This window comes from Onychostruthus taczanowskii, unplaced genomic scaffold, assembly GCF_017590055.1.
Source record: "Onychostruthus taczanowskii isolate IOZ18803 unplaced genomic scaffold, ASM1759005v1 scaffold20, whole genome shotgun sequence".
NCBI classification, from domain to species: domain Eukaryota; kingdom Metazoa; phylum Chordata; class Aves; order Passeriformes; family Passeridae; genus Onychostruthus; species Onychostruthus taczanowskii.
In genome coordinates, this window is record NW_024499240.1 from 10,955,153 (window position 1) to 10,968,966 (window position 13,814).

At 39.6% G+C, this 13,814-nt stretch overlaps 1 protein-coding gene across 5 annotated transcripts in view; it reads left to right on the forward strand.

Moving 5' to 3' along the window:
* Positions 1–13,814, forward strand: part of ALS2 (alsin Rho guanine nucleotide exchange factor ALS2) — a 36,687-nt gene that overhangs the window by 11,038 nt on the left and 11,835 nt on the right. For all 5 annotated transcript variants that reach the window (XM_041403376.1, XM_041403381.1, XM_041403377.1 and 2 more), the window contains 15 exons: positions 307–475; positions 939–1,035; positions 1,437–1,514; positions 2,472–2,648; positions 4,243–4,414; positions 4,807–4,987; positions 6,645–6,710; positions 9,122–9,284; positions 10,076–10,207; positions 10,442–10,570; positions 10,873–10,943; positions 11,299–11,365; positions 11,644–11,846; positions 11,990–12,055; positions 13,438–13,536. In XM_041403376.1, coding sequence (XP_041259310.1) covers positions 307–475; positions 939–1,035; positions 1,437–1,514; positions 2,472–2,648; positions 4,243–4,414; positions 4,807–4,987; positions 6,645–6,710; positions 9,122–9,284; positions 10,076–10,207; positions 10,442–10,570; positions 10,873–10,943; positions 11,299–11,365; positions 11,644–11,846; positions 11,990–12,055; positions 13,438–13,536 — 1,870 coding nt within the window. The remainder of the gene's footprint in view (positions 1–306; positions 476–938; positions 1,036–1,436; positions 1,515–2,471; positions 2,649–4,242; positions 4,415–4,806; positions 4,988–6,644; positions 6,711–9,121; positions 9,285–10,075; positions 10,208–10,441; positions 10,571–10,872; positions 10,944–11,298; positions 11,366–11,643; positions 11,847–11,989; positions 12,056–13,437; positions 13,537–13,814) is intronic.

Genomic DNA, 13,814 nt, shown 5'->3' on the forward strand with positions numbered 1-13,814 from the left:
ACTTTTATGTATATTTTATTTTGGTTCATTTGCTTCATTATAACTGCATGATTTTCATGTCTGCTATACTTTAGCAGCTGGTGAAAACTACTTGATATCTACCTGGTTTTAGCACCTGTGTTACTTCTTTGTATCCATAACCTATTGTCTTACCTGTCAACCTTTGTTCTCAGGCTTGAATTAAAACTGCTTCGAGAAGTTTTGATCACTTGCTATTAAGTAGTGCTGTTACTGTGCAACATACAATCTGAGCAATACATTTACCAAAATGATCAGAAATTTTTCTCATTCTTGGCCTCTGCTCAGTTTCCCCAAGGCTCTTACGGAAGGTAGGACGGGCAAAAATGAGGACTGTGGCTCTGACTCCAACCTACAGTGGTGAAGCTGATGCTCTTTTGCCCTCTCTAAGAACAGAGGTGTGGAGCTGGGGGAAGGGCAAGGAAGGACAGCTAGGGCATGGTGATGTTCTGCCAAGGTGAGATTTCTTTGAAAAACGTTTTTTCATTCAGTAGATTGCTAGAAAATTTTGAGTATTGAACTGTCTCAGCTTCTCAGATTTAAACATCTGCCATGCAGTGTCTGCTTGTTCTTTTAGGTGTTGTGACCTAAGTTTCTCTAAGTAATGTTTTGTGCTGTATTGTTACTGGGCATCAATCAATTCCAATTTTACCCTTTGTAATCAGTAACAGTTTTGGTGATATTTTGACTTTGTCTTAATTGGGGTGAGGACTGACGTCAACTTTTGCCCTTCCTGACCATTTTGACTGAGCTGGTTTATTGCCAGAACGTTCCATATATCTTTGTTTTTTCTAATTTGTTTTGGGGAAGGAAATAAAACCTTGAGCATTTCTACATTAACAGTACCTCTGATAATATTTTTTTCTTTTTCACATATTCTGCCCCTGTTCCCTCACCTTACGGGTTCTGGGGATTGCCAGGCTTCAGCCACTGTGTGTGAAAAGCCTTGATGGTAAGGAAGTGATTCACCTCTCTGCTGGTGGCCATCATTCCTTAGCACTCACTGCCAAATCCCAGGTACAAGTGATTGTTACCATTTATTGTTTCTCTGACATAATTATCATGTTTGGTCTTTTCTAGTTTTTACTTTCTTTTGCTTCTGAACTTTTGTTCCCATTTCTGGGAGGCAGCATGGAAGTAGTGTGGAATGTAAATTGCATTTCTGCCCCAGTTCTGCATGTACCATCAACTTTATGTTTAAAGATTGCTGTGAGTTGATTTGATGCATTCCGTTTCTGGATGTGAGAAGACAATCTCAGAATGTAGGAAGGCAGTGAAAATGAAGGAAATGCTTCTCAGTACTGACTCCTATAGCCTTGACTTGTGTGTTTGCACACTTGATGTGTTGTACTAGCACAGTTCAGTATGTTTCCATGTATATAAATGTACATTCTGATGTTCAGCACTGCTTCTTGCAGGTGTATTCCTGGGGCAGTAATATCTCTGGCCAGCTTGGTCACTTGAACTCCCCAACAACCGTCCCTCGTCTTGCAAAGGTACTTTGTTTTCTGTGGTTTTCTTCTTTCAGTTTGGGGTGTCTTCTTATACAAGTGATTGCAGAGTAATTTCTGAGAAGGACCTGTTCGTGGATCTATGTGCTATTTAATAATAGAGCCCTTGATTTTCTTTGGCTTGTGCTGTGAAATGATCTTTAGATGAGCTTGTGAAAATCTACCCAAGAGATCATTTACACAGACTTCCCCTGGTTTTTGACCACAGTGAAGTTCTAGAACTGAGAAACGTGACTGGCTGGATCTTCCTATCAGATTTCACTTTTACCTTATGTTTGGTTTCTCTGGTATTGATATTACAGTGTTGAAACTTCTAAATACTTCAGAACTCTGTTTTTATTCTAAACAATTGTTTCCAGTGTTTTTATCTTGGCTGGACCACGGCCACGTTTGTTGTTCGTTTCCTTGTTTCCGGAGCTTTGCAGAATTTTGGCAGTCGGTTTTTTCTTTGTTTTGAACTTTTCACCACATTGAGTGAATAGCAAAATAACAATTTTTGGGTTAGACCACAGCCTTTCCCATGTTTTCTAGTGCTCATCTTAATGGAAAGCTAGCTGCATAATTTTCCTGCTTAGGCCTTATGCAAATGTACAGCAGTTTAACTGTCTCCCAAGTTTATATAGATTTCCTAGTTTCATGTAGAGGGGAGAAGAGTGTTCCGCTTTACTCAAACTCACTTGATGCCCATTTAAAAATAAAACTGATTTGTAACTGAAAGGCAAAAAAATCAGCCATTAGAAAGAAAACTGGAAAGTGTTTTCAGTATATGTGCAGGGAGTTTATTTGTTATGAGACACTGAAGCTGAAAAATTGGCTGGTTATTGCAGTCGTTTGTCGTGGCAGGTGTATTATGTACATGTGTGACTAGAAGGCTTATATACTTTTCTCTCCTTCCAGCTTTGGGTGATGATTTTTAATGTCTTCCTTTCTCCTGAATTTTAGGTGTGCGGTGATGGGATTTGGACTACGGCAGCAGGACTAGATTATTCTCTCTTCTTAGCAGATGAGAAAGACTTCCAACCTGGATTATATTACTGTGGCCAGGAGACATCAACAGAAAATAATTTGAATGAAAATAGCTGTACTAAGAGTCCAATTTTGTTATTAGCTTGTAGTAAGGTGAGTGTTATTTCCTTTAAGTCAGGACAGGTCATACTGGTGCTCTTAGGAAATAGCACGGTGTTGGTGGCTTGATGAGCTTTAAGGGTGTCAAGCCACATGGTTGGTTCCTAGTAGTCAAATGAGGAGCACATTGGATGGGGGGCAGAGAGGAGGTCGAGTAGTATTGTTCTCTCCCCTGCCTGTTTCTTGGCCTTCCCTTCTGTTTGAGGGACAAGGAGGTGTTTCTAGTGTGTTAATTCATTTCCTTCTGTCTGTGTGTGCTGCAGAAATGCACTCTTTTATTGTGCTCTGCTTCACCAGTCTTGGTGTTCAGTCTTCCCTGCTATTGCTCTTCACTTGCTTGTCTGTCAGCTGGCTGAGGCCACGGGCTGCCCTATTCTGTTACTTCATTCCAGTATTCTGCCTCTTGTTTGTGACTGGGCAGAAGGTCCCCATGAGTTCTGCACCTTCTCCTTCCCTGCGCCTCCCTTTCACATAAGTGCAAAGGGGGATCTGAGCAAAAATGTGCATTTGATGTTAGTGGGAGACAGGAGGTGCCCCTACACGTTTTTTTTTCATGAAGCTGAATCTTACATGTGCCTTGAGGTTGGCATGAGGTAGCGGTATGAACTCTTGATTGCATGGCCTCTTCCGAGTTGTTTGTGTATGGTTTCAAACCAACGTGAGTTTAAGGTACCAGGAAGGAAATTGTGAGGGTAGAGAGTGTCTCTGCCTTAGCTCCTCTGGGAGCTATTTCCCTAAACTGAGCAGAAAAGCTGTTTGGGAGGTGTTTTGAGAAGGGACAGGGATTTAGACACTGGGTCTGTGTCTGTGCCTGCAGACACACACTCCTGTAAGCCTTCTGTAAGGTTGTTGCTAGCACTCCCTTCTCTTAAGGGTGACTGATGGGCTCTTGCATGTAAGAATTGGTTGCCTGTTGAACAACTTTGGCTCAGTGTTTCAAAGGAATCCTCTATTTAGCAATCAAGGAAATAAAAGTAGAGCTCAAACTCTGAATTACTTGCTTTTGCGTGTGTGCCAAAATTAGTGAGGAACTACAATGCATCAGTGGCACTTGTGCTGACCTTAGGTAAGAATTTTGCTTTGAGCTACTGTGGAAAGCAAGTACTACTGTTAGGAATATTGCAGTATCAGTAAACTAGACTCTTATCAATAAATTGACATATTCCAGGTCCAGAAAGGACCTGTCCAGAGCACAGTCATAGTTCTAATAAAGTATGTTCTTCGTATTTAATAGGAGAAATGTATGATATAATGATGGTAAAGTGACTGAATTTAAGGTCACTGTCTCTTAAACATGGAATGGTTGTATGAGCCACCTTAAAAGGTGATTTATTTATTGTCTTTCGGCTCTGTCAGTCAGGAAAATGAACAGCAGTGGCTCTAAATGTATCTTCAACTTTTGTCGTTCTTGTATTAAGACAGTATTGAATGGGTTGTTTGACACTGAAGGTAATTATTGCTTACTATCAATTACTACCACTTAGCTCTTCAAAATATGCTTTATTTGCATTACTCTATTTTTAAATTGGAGTGTAAAAAGAAAAACATTAAAGCTGCTGTTCTTTCTTTTCTCTTTTTCATCTTTCAGATAGGGTACATAAGCAATGTGATAGCTGGTGGTGACAACTGTCTGGCCTTAGTTGACAAAAACGTGATGGGATATATTGCCAGTTTGCATGAGTTGGCTGCTACTGAGAGAAGGTTTTATTTCAAACTAAGTGAGATCAAATCTCAGGTTCTTAGACCTCTTTTAGGTTTAGGTAAGACCTTATTTTAATTTTTTCCTTGATATTGTTTTCCCTATGTTCCACAACAAATCTCTGTTATGCAAAATTTAAACCTAATAATACATTTTTCAAGATAAAACTAAGCTCTTGCTTTCTCCCCTGTTTGGATGAAGAGGTGAAAGACAATTGCATTTTGACAGTGTTCATTCTGTTAATATTTGCACTTTCCTGATGATTTCACCTGAAATACCTTCATTATTTGAGCTGTATTTAGTCTAAAACTGTTGAATTTCTGATTCTGGATAATGTAGCCATGAGGTGAAAGTGCTGATAAAACATCTAAACAGCACCATGTTGAGATTCTCTCTGTTAATGGGTGCTGCTTTTTGGTAAGGTAAACTAAATTGCTTTCTGGTCTGTTACAGATAATTTGGGCAATGCAAATACAATCCAGTTGTTGCAGGAAATGGCAAGCAGGTTCAGCAAGCTGTGCTATCTCATTGGTCAACATGGAGCTTCTTTAAGTAGCTTTCTTCATGGAGTAAAAGAAGCCAGGAGCTTGGCCATCCTGAAGCATTCCAGTCTCTTTTTGGATAGTTACACTGAGCAAGTATCCAATTCCCTCTCATCTTGAGTCTCTGCAGGCTTAATCTACTGACTGCAACAAGCCCTGAGTTAAGGGAAAGTAGGTTATAAGGAAAGTTATGTAACTGTTGCATTGCTGTGATTTAGAAATGTGTGGAGAGTTTTACACAAATGGATTCACTTTGTAGTGAGATGTATTTCCAAGTCTTCACCAGTGGAGCCCATGAACAGCATCACCTTCCTTTGTGTAAAACTCTGGTTACAGACTCTTTTTTTGGTTGCTGCCTATAAGCCTAAATATTCATCATTTATTAAGGATCTTGTAGTATAATGTGATAAGATTTACCATTGCTAGGCTGCTAATGAAAGATACCTTTGGGGGTTTATTGAGGCTACAAAGTGCTTTTTCAGTGGTCATTAACTAAAGATTACACCTGCTACCCAAAAGCTGGAGCTGCTTTAATACTGAGAATTAAGTCTGGGTTTTCCTAGTTATTGTTTTTATTGGCTTCATGCATTTGGGAGAGAAGATCTATGCAGTCAGCCTGTTTTCTGTCTTTCCCATCAGTAACTTCTAGCTTCTGGACAATTTTATTTGAATGTGACAGAAGTGTCATCATACTTAATACTTACAGTTTTTTGTGAAAAATAATGGCTTAACAGAAAGTTTAAAAGTGTTGTATCTGAATGTATCTTGGTTACCAGATATCTGAAAATATCTAAGAAAACAAAATTTTGAGATTATCAACTTCAGTTGTTATGCAGTGGTTGTCAACTTCGTTGTGTGGTAGCAGTTTGAATGGACAACTAGTTGTGCTTTTTTTGAACACAGGCACAACCAAGAACATTTTTGCTAAGTCAGTGATGAATTTATGCTGTATCACCCTGAAAGAAGCTTCCATCTTTATCATATAGATTGTTCATAATTCTAAATATGTGCTTTCTCATTTTCTTACTTAGTATTCAACTTGAATTTTTCTTGTAACCTGAATTTTCAAAATTGGTTCTCATTGACTCAGAATAGAAGGTTTTAATTTTGTTCCTCAAAGACTGAAATACCTAATCTCTATTCTCACTACTGCTTGTCTTCTGCCCTTCCCTGCTCCCTATTGCTTACATGTTTTTATGTGTATGGCATCAGAGACTTGGCGTTACACCATGAGTATCTTTCAAGGATCAGTCAGGCAACACAAGTATAATCTGTTAAATGGGCTAAGCAGAGACCCCTTCCCTTGGAGAAAGGTGGTTTTGTTTTGTTTTGGTTTGGTTTCTTAATAGTGATGGGGAGAAGTCATAAAATGTTAAAGAGCAGGAAAAGAGAAAATTCCCCTCTTAAAACTTCCGTCTTGACTATAATTAGAAGCTAGTAGTACTAAATGGCTGAAACAGGTGGTTTATTCTGTACACACCCAAATCTGAGAGAAACAAAACCAAAATTAAAGTAAGCCCTGTGCATTGTGTTAATGGCAGCAGTGATGTGTAGCAATGCATGTTCAGTGCTCCGTGCGGAAGGTGAATGCCAAGTGTTCAGTAGCACTGAGTGTTGCCCAAGTGCTGTATAACTTGTGTGGTAAAAGACATTCCAGACATCGTCATAAACTCTTGGACATTTCAACAGTTGCTGCTTTCCAGGATGTTTTCATTTTGTAATTGAAGATCTTTTTCTTCCTTATATTAGGTATTGTACTTCAGTAACAAACTTCCTCGTAATGGGAGGATTTACGCTCCTTGCAAAGCCAGCAATGTAAGCAAACCTTTACCATTTTTTGGACATTTTTATCAATTAGCAAAGAACTGTAAAGAATGGAGAGTGTATGTGTGTAGTAATGACCATGCAGAGACTTGCTCTCAGCATACTTGAGTACACTAATTCCTTTTCCTTCAAATAAAGAGAAAGTTATGATAAAAATTTAGGTCAAAATGTTGCTGAGTTCAGTTAGTTCATCTTGAAGGTGGAGAAAGGAGGAAAAAAAGCTTGTTATTGGAAATTCCTTCAAAAACAGAGTTCAGATCATGATTTTTTAAAACTTTAGATAAATGAGGTTAAATGTTCATCATTATTCGGTCTTAGTGTTTATTCTTTCAAATGTTGCTGTCAAGAAAATACCAAAGAAAATTAGCTCCAGTAGATTGGGTGAATTAATTTCATTTGAATTCTTTAAGTTTATGGAAGTGCTTTACAATGATGCAAAAATAATATTTCTGCATGTGCATCTTCTCTTCCTCTCAAGGTTTCTTTGCTCTATTTCGTGCATTGATGCTGTAAATGTGAGGAAGGAATTGTATTTTAAGGCCTGAGACAGTACAGTTGAGGTTTCTAGATCCTGAAGCTTTTTTCTCATTTCTGTAGAGTTTTTGTCCAGAAAATAAAGTAATCAGGGTGGGTCTCTCACACTAGTGCTTTGAAGAAGTTTTTGTACTGAGGGTAGTTTTTAATTTGTCTGTGGAATTGCTGCCTTTCCTTCACAAATTCTGTAACTGGGCGTAGTTCAGTTAACATTTATGGAGCGCTTTGAATGCACTGTAAATTATGGTACTGGAAGTTCTTGGAAACACAGGTACCTAGGACGAAGAATATTCTGCCCTCTGAGGACCAGTGCCAAAGTCTAAATACAGGATCACTCTGCTGAGAGACAGTGAGAATCTTTTTTCATTGGTCAGGATTTTTAGGGTGACTTAGAGGAAATCTTAGTTCCAGTATAAGCTTGTTTATAATTCGTACTGAAGTCACCCAGTGCTGAACTCATCACATCAGTTGTCACTGCTGGGTGTCATAGCTTCTACTGCAGCCAGGGTCTCATTAGGCAAATAACACTTCAGGAAAGAGATGTCGTGCAAGTTTTGTCCTGCTTCTTGCAAAGGAAAGTTGAGAATATCTTTGCTGCTAATGATGAATTTCCCCCCACTCCTTCCCTGAAGGGTACTGTCTTAAGTAAATGGTTAAAGGTGTCCTCCCATCTTTTATGGATGTTCTGCAGCATGAATGCATCAGATGTAGTCCTGACTTCAAAAAAAGTACTTTATCGAAGTCTCCATGGTAGGTTTTTGAGCATGTCCTCTAAAAGAGTAGACAAGCTGTAGTGAGTGTTGTCTGTTATTGTTTGACATTTTTCAACAGAGAAACCTCCATGTGAGGATCTCAAAATTAAAAATAGCAAGCTGTCCAGAGGCATAAATTTGAAATTAGGAAAAACAGTCTCTCTCTAAAGAAGACTTTATTCCTCAGGCTGGTTCAGTAACAGAGTTCTTAAATATCACTAGCAGACCTGGACAAGGTACAGTATTTTGTGTGAGATGCACCTCACTGATTGTGTAGCATTCTTAGGGAGTCTGCTGTGAACTCTGATCTGTTTTGTTGTCCCTGGGGCCTGCTTTCTCAGCCTCACCTGATTCTTACAACTTGTGGTTTAAATGTTTCCCAGCTGGATGTGTTTCAGTTCACCTGTCCTATGTGCCAGCACTGGTGAGCACACACCTACAGCAAAGGAGAGGGAAAAATAGGTGTGCTTTCCTTTTAATGAGGAAATCCTGCCTTAGTGTGCCAGCGTACTGTCTTCAGAATCATTTCCCTCTTCTTCTCTGAACTAGATTAGTTCTCCCTCTTGGAAATCAGACTGAGGATTGAACAGATTTCCTGCCTTTCTTTGAGGTAGGATGTAATTTTTGTAGTTAGGGGAAGAACTGCTCAGTTGCCAGAAGAAATTATTAAGGGAAGTGCACTAGAGCAAAGTTAAGATTCTTTCAGGTCTTCTTGCATGAATCAAGAGCGTTAGAAACTTACTACTCTAAAAACAATGGGGATGTCTTTCCCCCTGTTTGTTCTTTACTAATCAAGTGGTAAAGAGGAAAAAGGCAATTGGTTACACTCCAAGTGAGCAATATAGTCAACTTCCTTCAGCCCGTTTGATGACTGAGCATATGAAGTTAAAAACAAGTCTTGTGTTGCAGTTTTAGCTACATATCTTTACTGTTGTACTTCCTCAAACTAAATTGTGAATAGATGAATAAGCAGCATGCATTTGCCCTTAAAATTTTTATTGGTTTATGATCATTCACAAAGGGGCAATCTGGGCTCATTTGCATAAAACATCACTGATGTCTTAATGTCTTTTTTCTTCTCTCGTCCCTCTGTTTCCCAATGGTCCCATCATTTAGAGACTTCTTGAGTAAAAACCAAGAGCTGTTACAGAAACTGTCTGAGAGGAATGAGGAAAACCTTCAGCTAGTAGAAGTTTTGAATGCTCTGTTTTTCATGCCGTTTGGACGACTTCATAATTATGCCAGAACTTTGCTAAAGCTTGCCACGTGTTTTGAAGTGGTAGGATGGTTTTTCTATCTATAGTGCAATAAATAAACACATGAAACTTACAGCTTGGAAGTAACTGTGTGAAGCACATGCCAGGTAATTAAAACCAGTTTATTCCTCAGAGGAGCTACTTCAAACTTGTATTTGCTGCAGGGAAGATCTTGTAGATTTATTTGCATAATCTTACACCACTGCACAAATCACGTGACAGGTAGAAACTTATTATTCTGCCAGAGCTTGTTTGTGTGCCTGAGTGCTTAATTGCAGATATATTGTTGTGATGTTTGCCCATTGCTTTTCAGTTGCATCTGGCATCATTGCAGCTACCCTCGGCTGTCATACTCTACAAAAAACACTAGATATACATTAGGTAGACTTTTACCACCCATTTAGATGTGTATAATTACTTTGTTTTGAAATAAAAGATGACTAAACAGGCACAGTAACTGCTTATACATTTAGCCCAATATTGCAATTAGTAATTTAGAGTATTGTTCCTGCAATTATAAGCACTACTTCTGGGACAGCTTGTTAAGCTGCAGGAAAGTAGATCATGTAATTGTGTATTAATCATTCTCCTTGTAGCATTCAGGGACCTTCTTGTGATTTTTAAAACCTATCAGGACACTAACAGGACATGTGACCGAGAAAATAACTCTATCTGCTCTATTTATTACCCAGACCAACTGTCATGCCCTTAGTGCTGATTTAATAAAATGAGCAGTTGTATTGCAGCTTGCTTGGTGGTGTTGGTACAGGGCTTCAGCAGCACCCTCAGCTGTGTCTTACCTTGTGCCCTACAGGCATCTCCAGAATACCAGAAGCTGCAGGATTCTAGTTCATGTTACGAGAACCTTGCTGTCCATCTTAGCAGAAAAATGAAAGAAGCAGAATACACCCTTGGCTTCTGGAAGACCTTTCCTGGGAAAATGACGGTATGGTGACAATTGCCAGTCCATTAGCATCTTGAATCTCTTGCTCTTAGTGCCTGTGTCTATTACTGATGCTGCTGTCCCAGTTGCACTTGCTGTGTTTTCCAGCTGGTGTTGCTGTAGCACTCTTTACTTTGGAAGGGCTGGGCCTTTACTGTGAAAGACTAAAGCACTGGCCTTAAGTCACACAGAGTGAGGAGTGGCATTGTGTCATTTTGCTTTTGACCCCACCTGCAGGACTCCTTGCGGAAGCCGGAGCGGCGTTTGATCTGCGAGAGCAGCAATCGGGCCTTGTCCCTGCAGCACGCGGGCAGGTTCTCTGTGAACTGGTTCATCCTCTTCAACGATGCTCTGGTACATGCTCAGGTGAGCCAGCTTGCAGCCAGCAACAAAACCTTTCCTCTGCTTCAAACAACATTACATATTTCTCGTATGGTGAAGTTTTTCCAGTGTAAAAATAAATCTGAAATTATGTGTCTTTTTAACATTTGATTGCATTGCCGTGTGGCTGGTATAATTTCTGTTGGCTGTTTCTTGAAGCAAAGTGGTGGAAAGAGTCCCTAATGCTCAGTTTTCCCCTCAAAGGGGAAAAAATAAACCACTTGGAAAAAAATGGGGCCGGGTTAATGGATCAGTAACTGGTGATGTTTCCTTCTTCTTTCCTACAGTTCTCAACGCACCATATCTTTCCCTTGTCCACACTGTGGGTAGAAGCCCTTTCAGAAGAAGCTGGTAATGTGTGAGTATTCTTGCTTGTGGTGCTGAAATAGTCTGATCTTCTGGGAGAGAAGATGAGCATTTTGTAACCAGTTACTGTGAACTTGGAGTGGAATGCAGTGATTGCAGCCATATCTACCCTTTTTTCTTGTTTCAGAAAATGCATTTCTATCTCTTAAATAAAAGTTGTGTAAACATCAGAAAGAATAAGGTGGTTGAGAGGGAAGCAAGTTGCCTTTGCTGCTGCTTCTTTTTATTGCTGTCTTGAAGGGAATGCTGGCTGGGGCAGGGAAGAGAAAACACAATATCAATGCTCTAAGAAACCTTGGAGTTTCGGGATGGAATTTCACAGATTAAAATACTTTTCCCCTGTGTAGGAACGGGTTGAAGATTACAACACCTGAAGAGCAATTTGTTCTTGTTTCTTCAACACCACAGGAGAAGGTGGGCATTTCTACAAATTTGACATGGCTTTAGTGATACAAATGAAGCTTTTTCCCCTACTGTGAAACCAAACTGGGAGAAGGATTGCTTGAGTATTCCCCAATAATGAAATCTTTCTGCAGCTGAGTGTGCAGGCTGGCTGTACATGGTGCCTGGGTGTAGCAGTGTTACAGTGCATTGAGCAGTGCCAGTGGCGTGACTGTGCTTGCTGTAAAGGTGAGAGTAGGTGCAAAGACAGGTGTTGGCTGATTCCTGTCATGAACCACTTTCTGTTTCAGACCAAGTGGCTGAGGGCAATAAGCCAAGCAGTGGATCAGGCCCTTAGAGGGACTTCTGATATGATTCTGTATGGAGCTGGTGGGAATGTGCCAAGACAGGAACCTCCTATTTCTCGCAGTGCCAAGTACACCTTCTACAAGGACCCTCGATTCAAGGATGCTGTTTATGATGGGAGGTGGCTTTCAGGAAAACCCCATGGAAGGTAAAAGCATTGGAACGGAGCTGTTGAAAACAAAATGAAGTGGTTGCTGTAGCAATAAGTAGGCTCGCTCACAGAAGGTATTTGTGAAGTGCAAAGTGAGCTAGCTATCTTACATGTTTGCATGGGTTTGTATTTTTTTCCAGAGGGATCCTAAAATGGGCAGATGGACGAATGTACTCTGGGACTTTCCGGACTGGGTTGGAGGATGGGTAAGATATTCTAACTGCTTGTGGAGCCAGGCAAGAAATACTTTTTGTTGTAGGAGAAAACAACAAAACTTTTTTAATTAAAGGTTTTGCAGTGAATCTTACTGACCTGTCTTACAACATAGTGATGCATCTTCTGTAGTGTTTTCTTTGCTCTATTTCTGGAAGAGCAAAGGTTTAGTAATTTAGCAAAGACAAAATCTAGAATTGAGACTTTATGGTTTGGGTGAAAACTAATAAGAGTATGTGATCTCAATGATGAAGATAACTAGTACAGAGGAGACTGAAAGTAGGCTGAATGGCAGGTCTGGACATTATCATGTTATCTGGTGAAACAAATAAAACTACTTCAAAATAACTTAATGTATTACACAGCTTTGAATTCATCTGTGGACTTTATTGCTAAGAATCTGCTTAGAGCACTGTTGAGGCTGAGAGGTTAACTTATTTCCAAAGGCATTTTTATATACATCTTGTGAGCAGACATGTCTGTATTGGGCAGGATAAAAATATGTGAGAAGTCCTATTAGCTTCAAGATGTATTTTCAAAATACTGCATTGGAGGGGAAATTGCAATGTGGTGTGACTGCAGACAGCTTTTAAAAATTCCTCTTGGCTATTGGTAAAATGACAAACTATAAAAAAGATTAAAGCTTTGGTTGTTTGTAACTGAGTAACTAATCCTGGAGATTTTAGGGTTGTTGGAGATGGAAATGCTGCAAACAAGTCCCAGACAGAAAGAAACGGATTAGTATTTAGCTGTAATTACTGAAACTATCAAACGTGTATACTTGTATTTCAGCATGCATGTTTTGTTAACAGCAGTGTCATGTTGAGTGGACATGCTCTGAGAAGAACCTTCAGAACTGAACTTTGATCTCGGTAGATTAAAATCAATAAATGCAGTTGTGTATCTCATTATTTTCAAGCATATGGAAATTGTACATAATTCCTTGTCACTGAGTATAATTGGAAGCTAGCATCTTTTGAAAAAATCTTTTCTATAGCAATACATGCCCTCATCTTTCCCTGGAACAGAGTGTACTTGGATTGTCAAGAGCTGAAGAAAATAATAAAGGTAGAAGCAGTCTTATGATTTGAAAAGACTCATGGCCTGAGAAAAACGCTGCAGTGTGTCTGTGAGAGCAGTATTTACAACATGTCACAATCAATCAGGAGAGAGCAGTATGGACTAAATTGACCATCTAGTGATGCTGGAATTCTTGCTTTCTTTTATAAAAACTATCATCTGTGAGTGCTCTAGTTAGATGCACAAAAATGAGAGAGAGCTTTCTGATTTTAGAGTGGCTCTGTGATGTATATCTGCGCTGTTAATGAAATGTGTTGGTGTTACAGCTGCTTGTGTTCCATCTCTGCCCTGGCAGGTATGGTGAATACAGAGTGCCTAAGAAAGCACTGAATAAAGAGGATCATTATGTGGGATACTGGAAGGAAGGCAAAATGTGTGGGCATGGAGTGTACAGGTAACTTGTGGCACTTGTCTTGCTGTCACTGCATGGCTGCAGGAGAGCAGGACTGATGCTCTGTGTGTAGCTTTCTTACATTGCAGACTTGTGCTTGTAGTTAGTGTGGCTTATTTTCTGCTTTGCTCACAATGCAACTTGTACAGTGGTTGGTTATTAATGTCTGCTCTAATGCTGCTGCCACCTTACAATAAGAGAGGATTCTTTATTCTGAGAGATAAATATTAACCTCCAATGGCCTTGCTTGTTGGGCAGAGAGTGGCTTTAAAACAATAAAA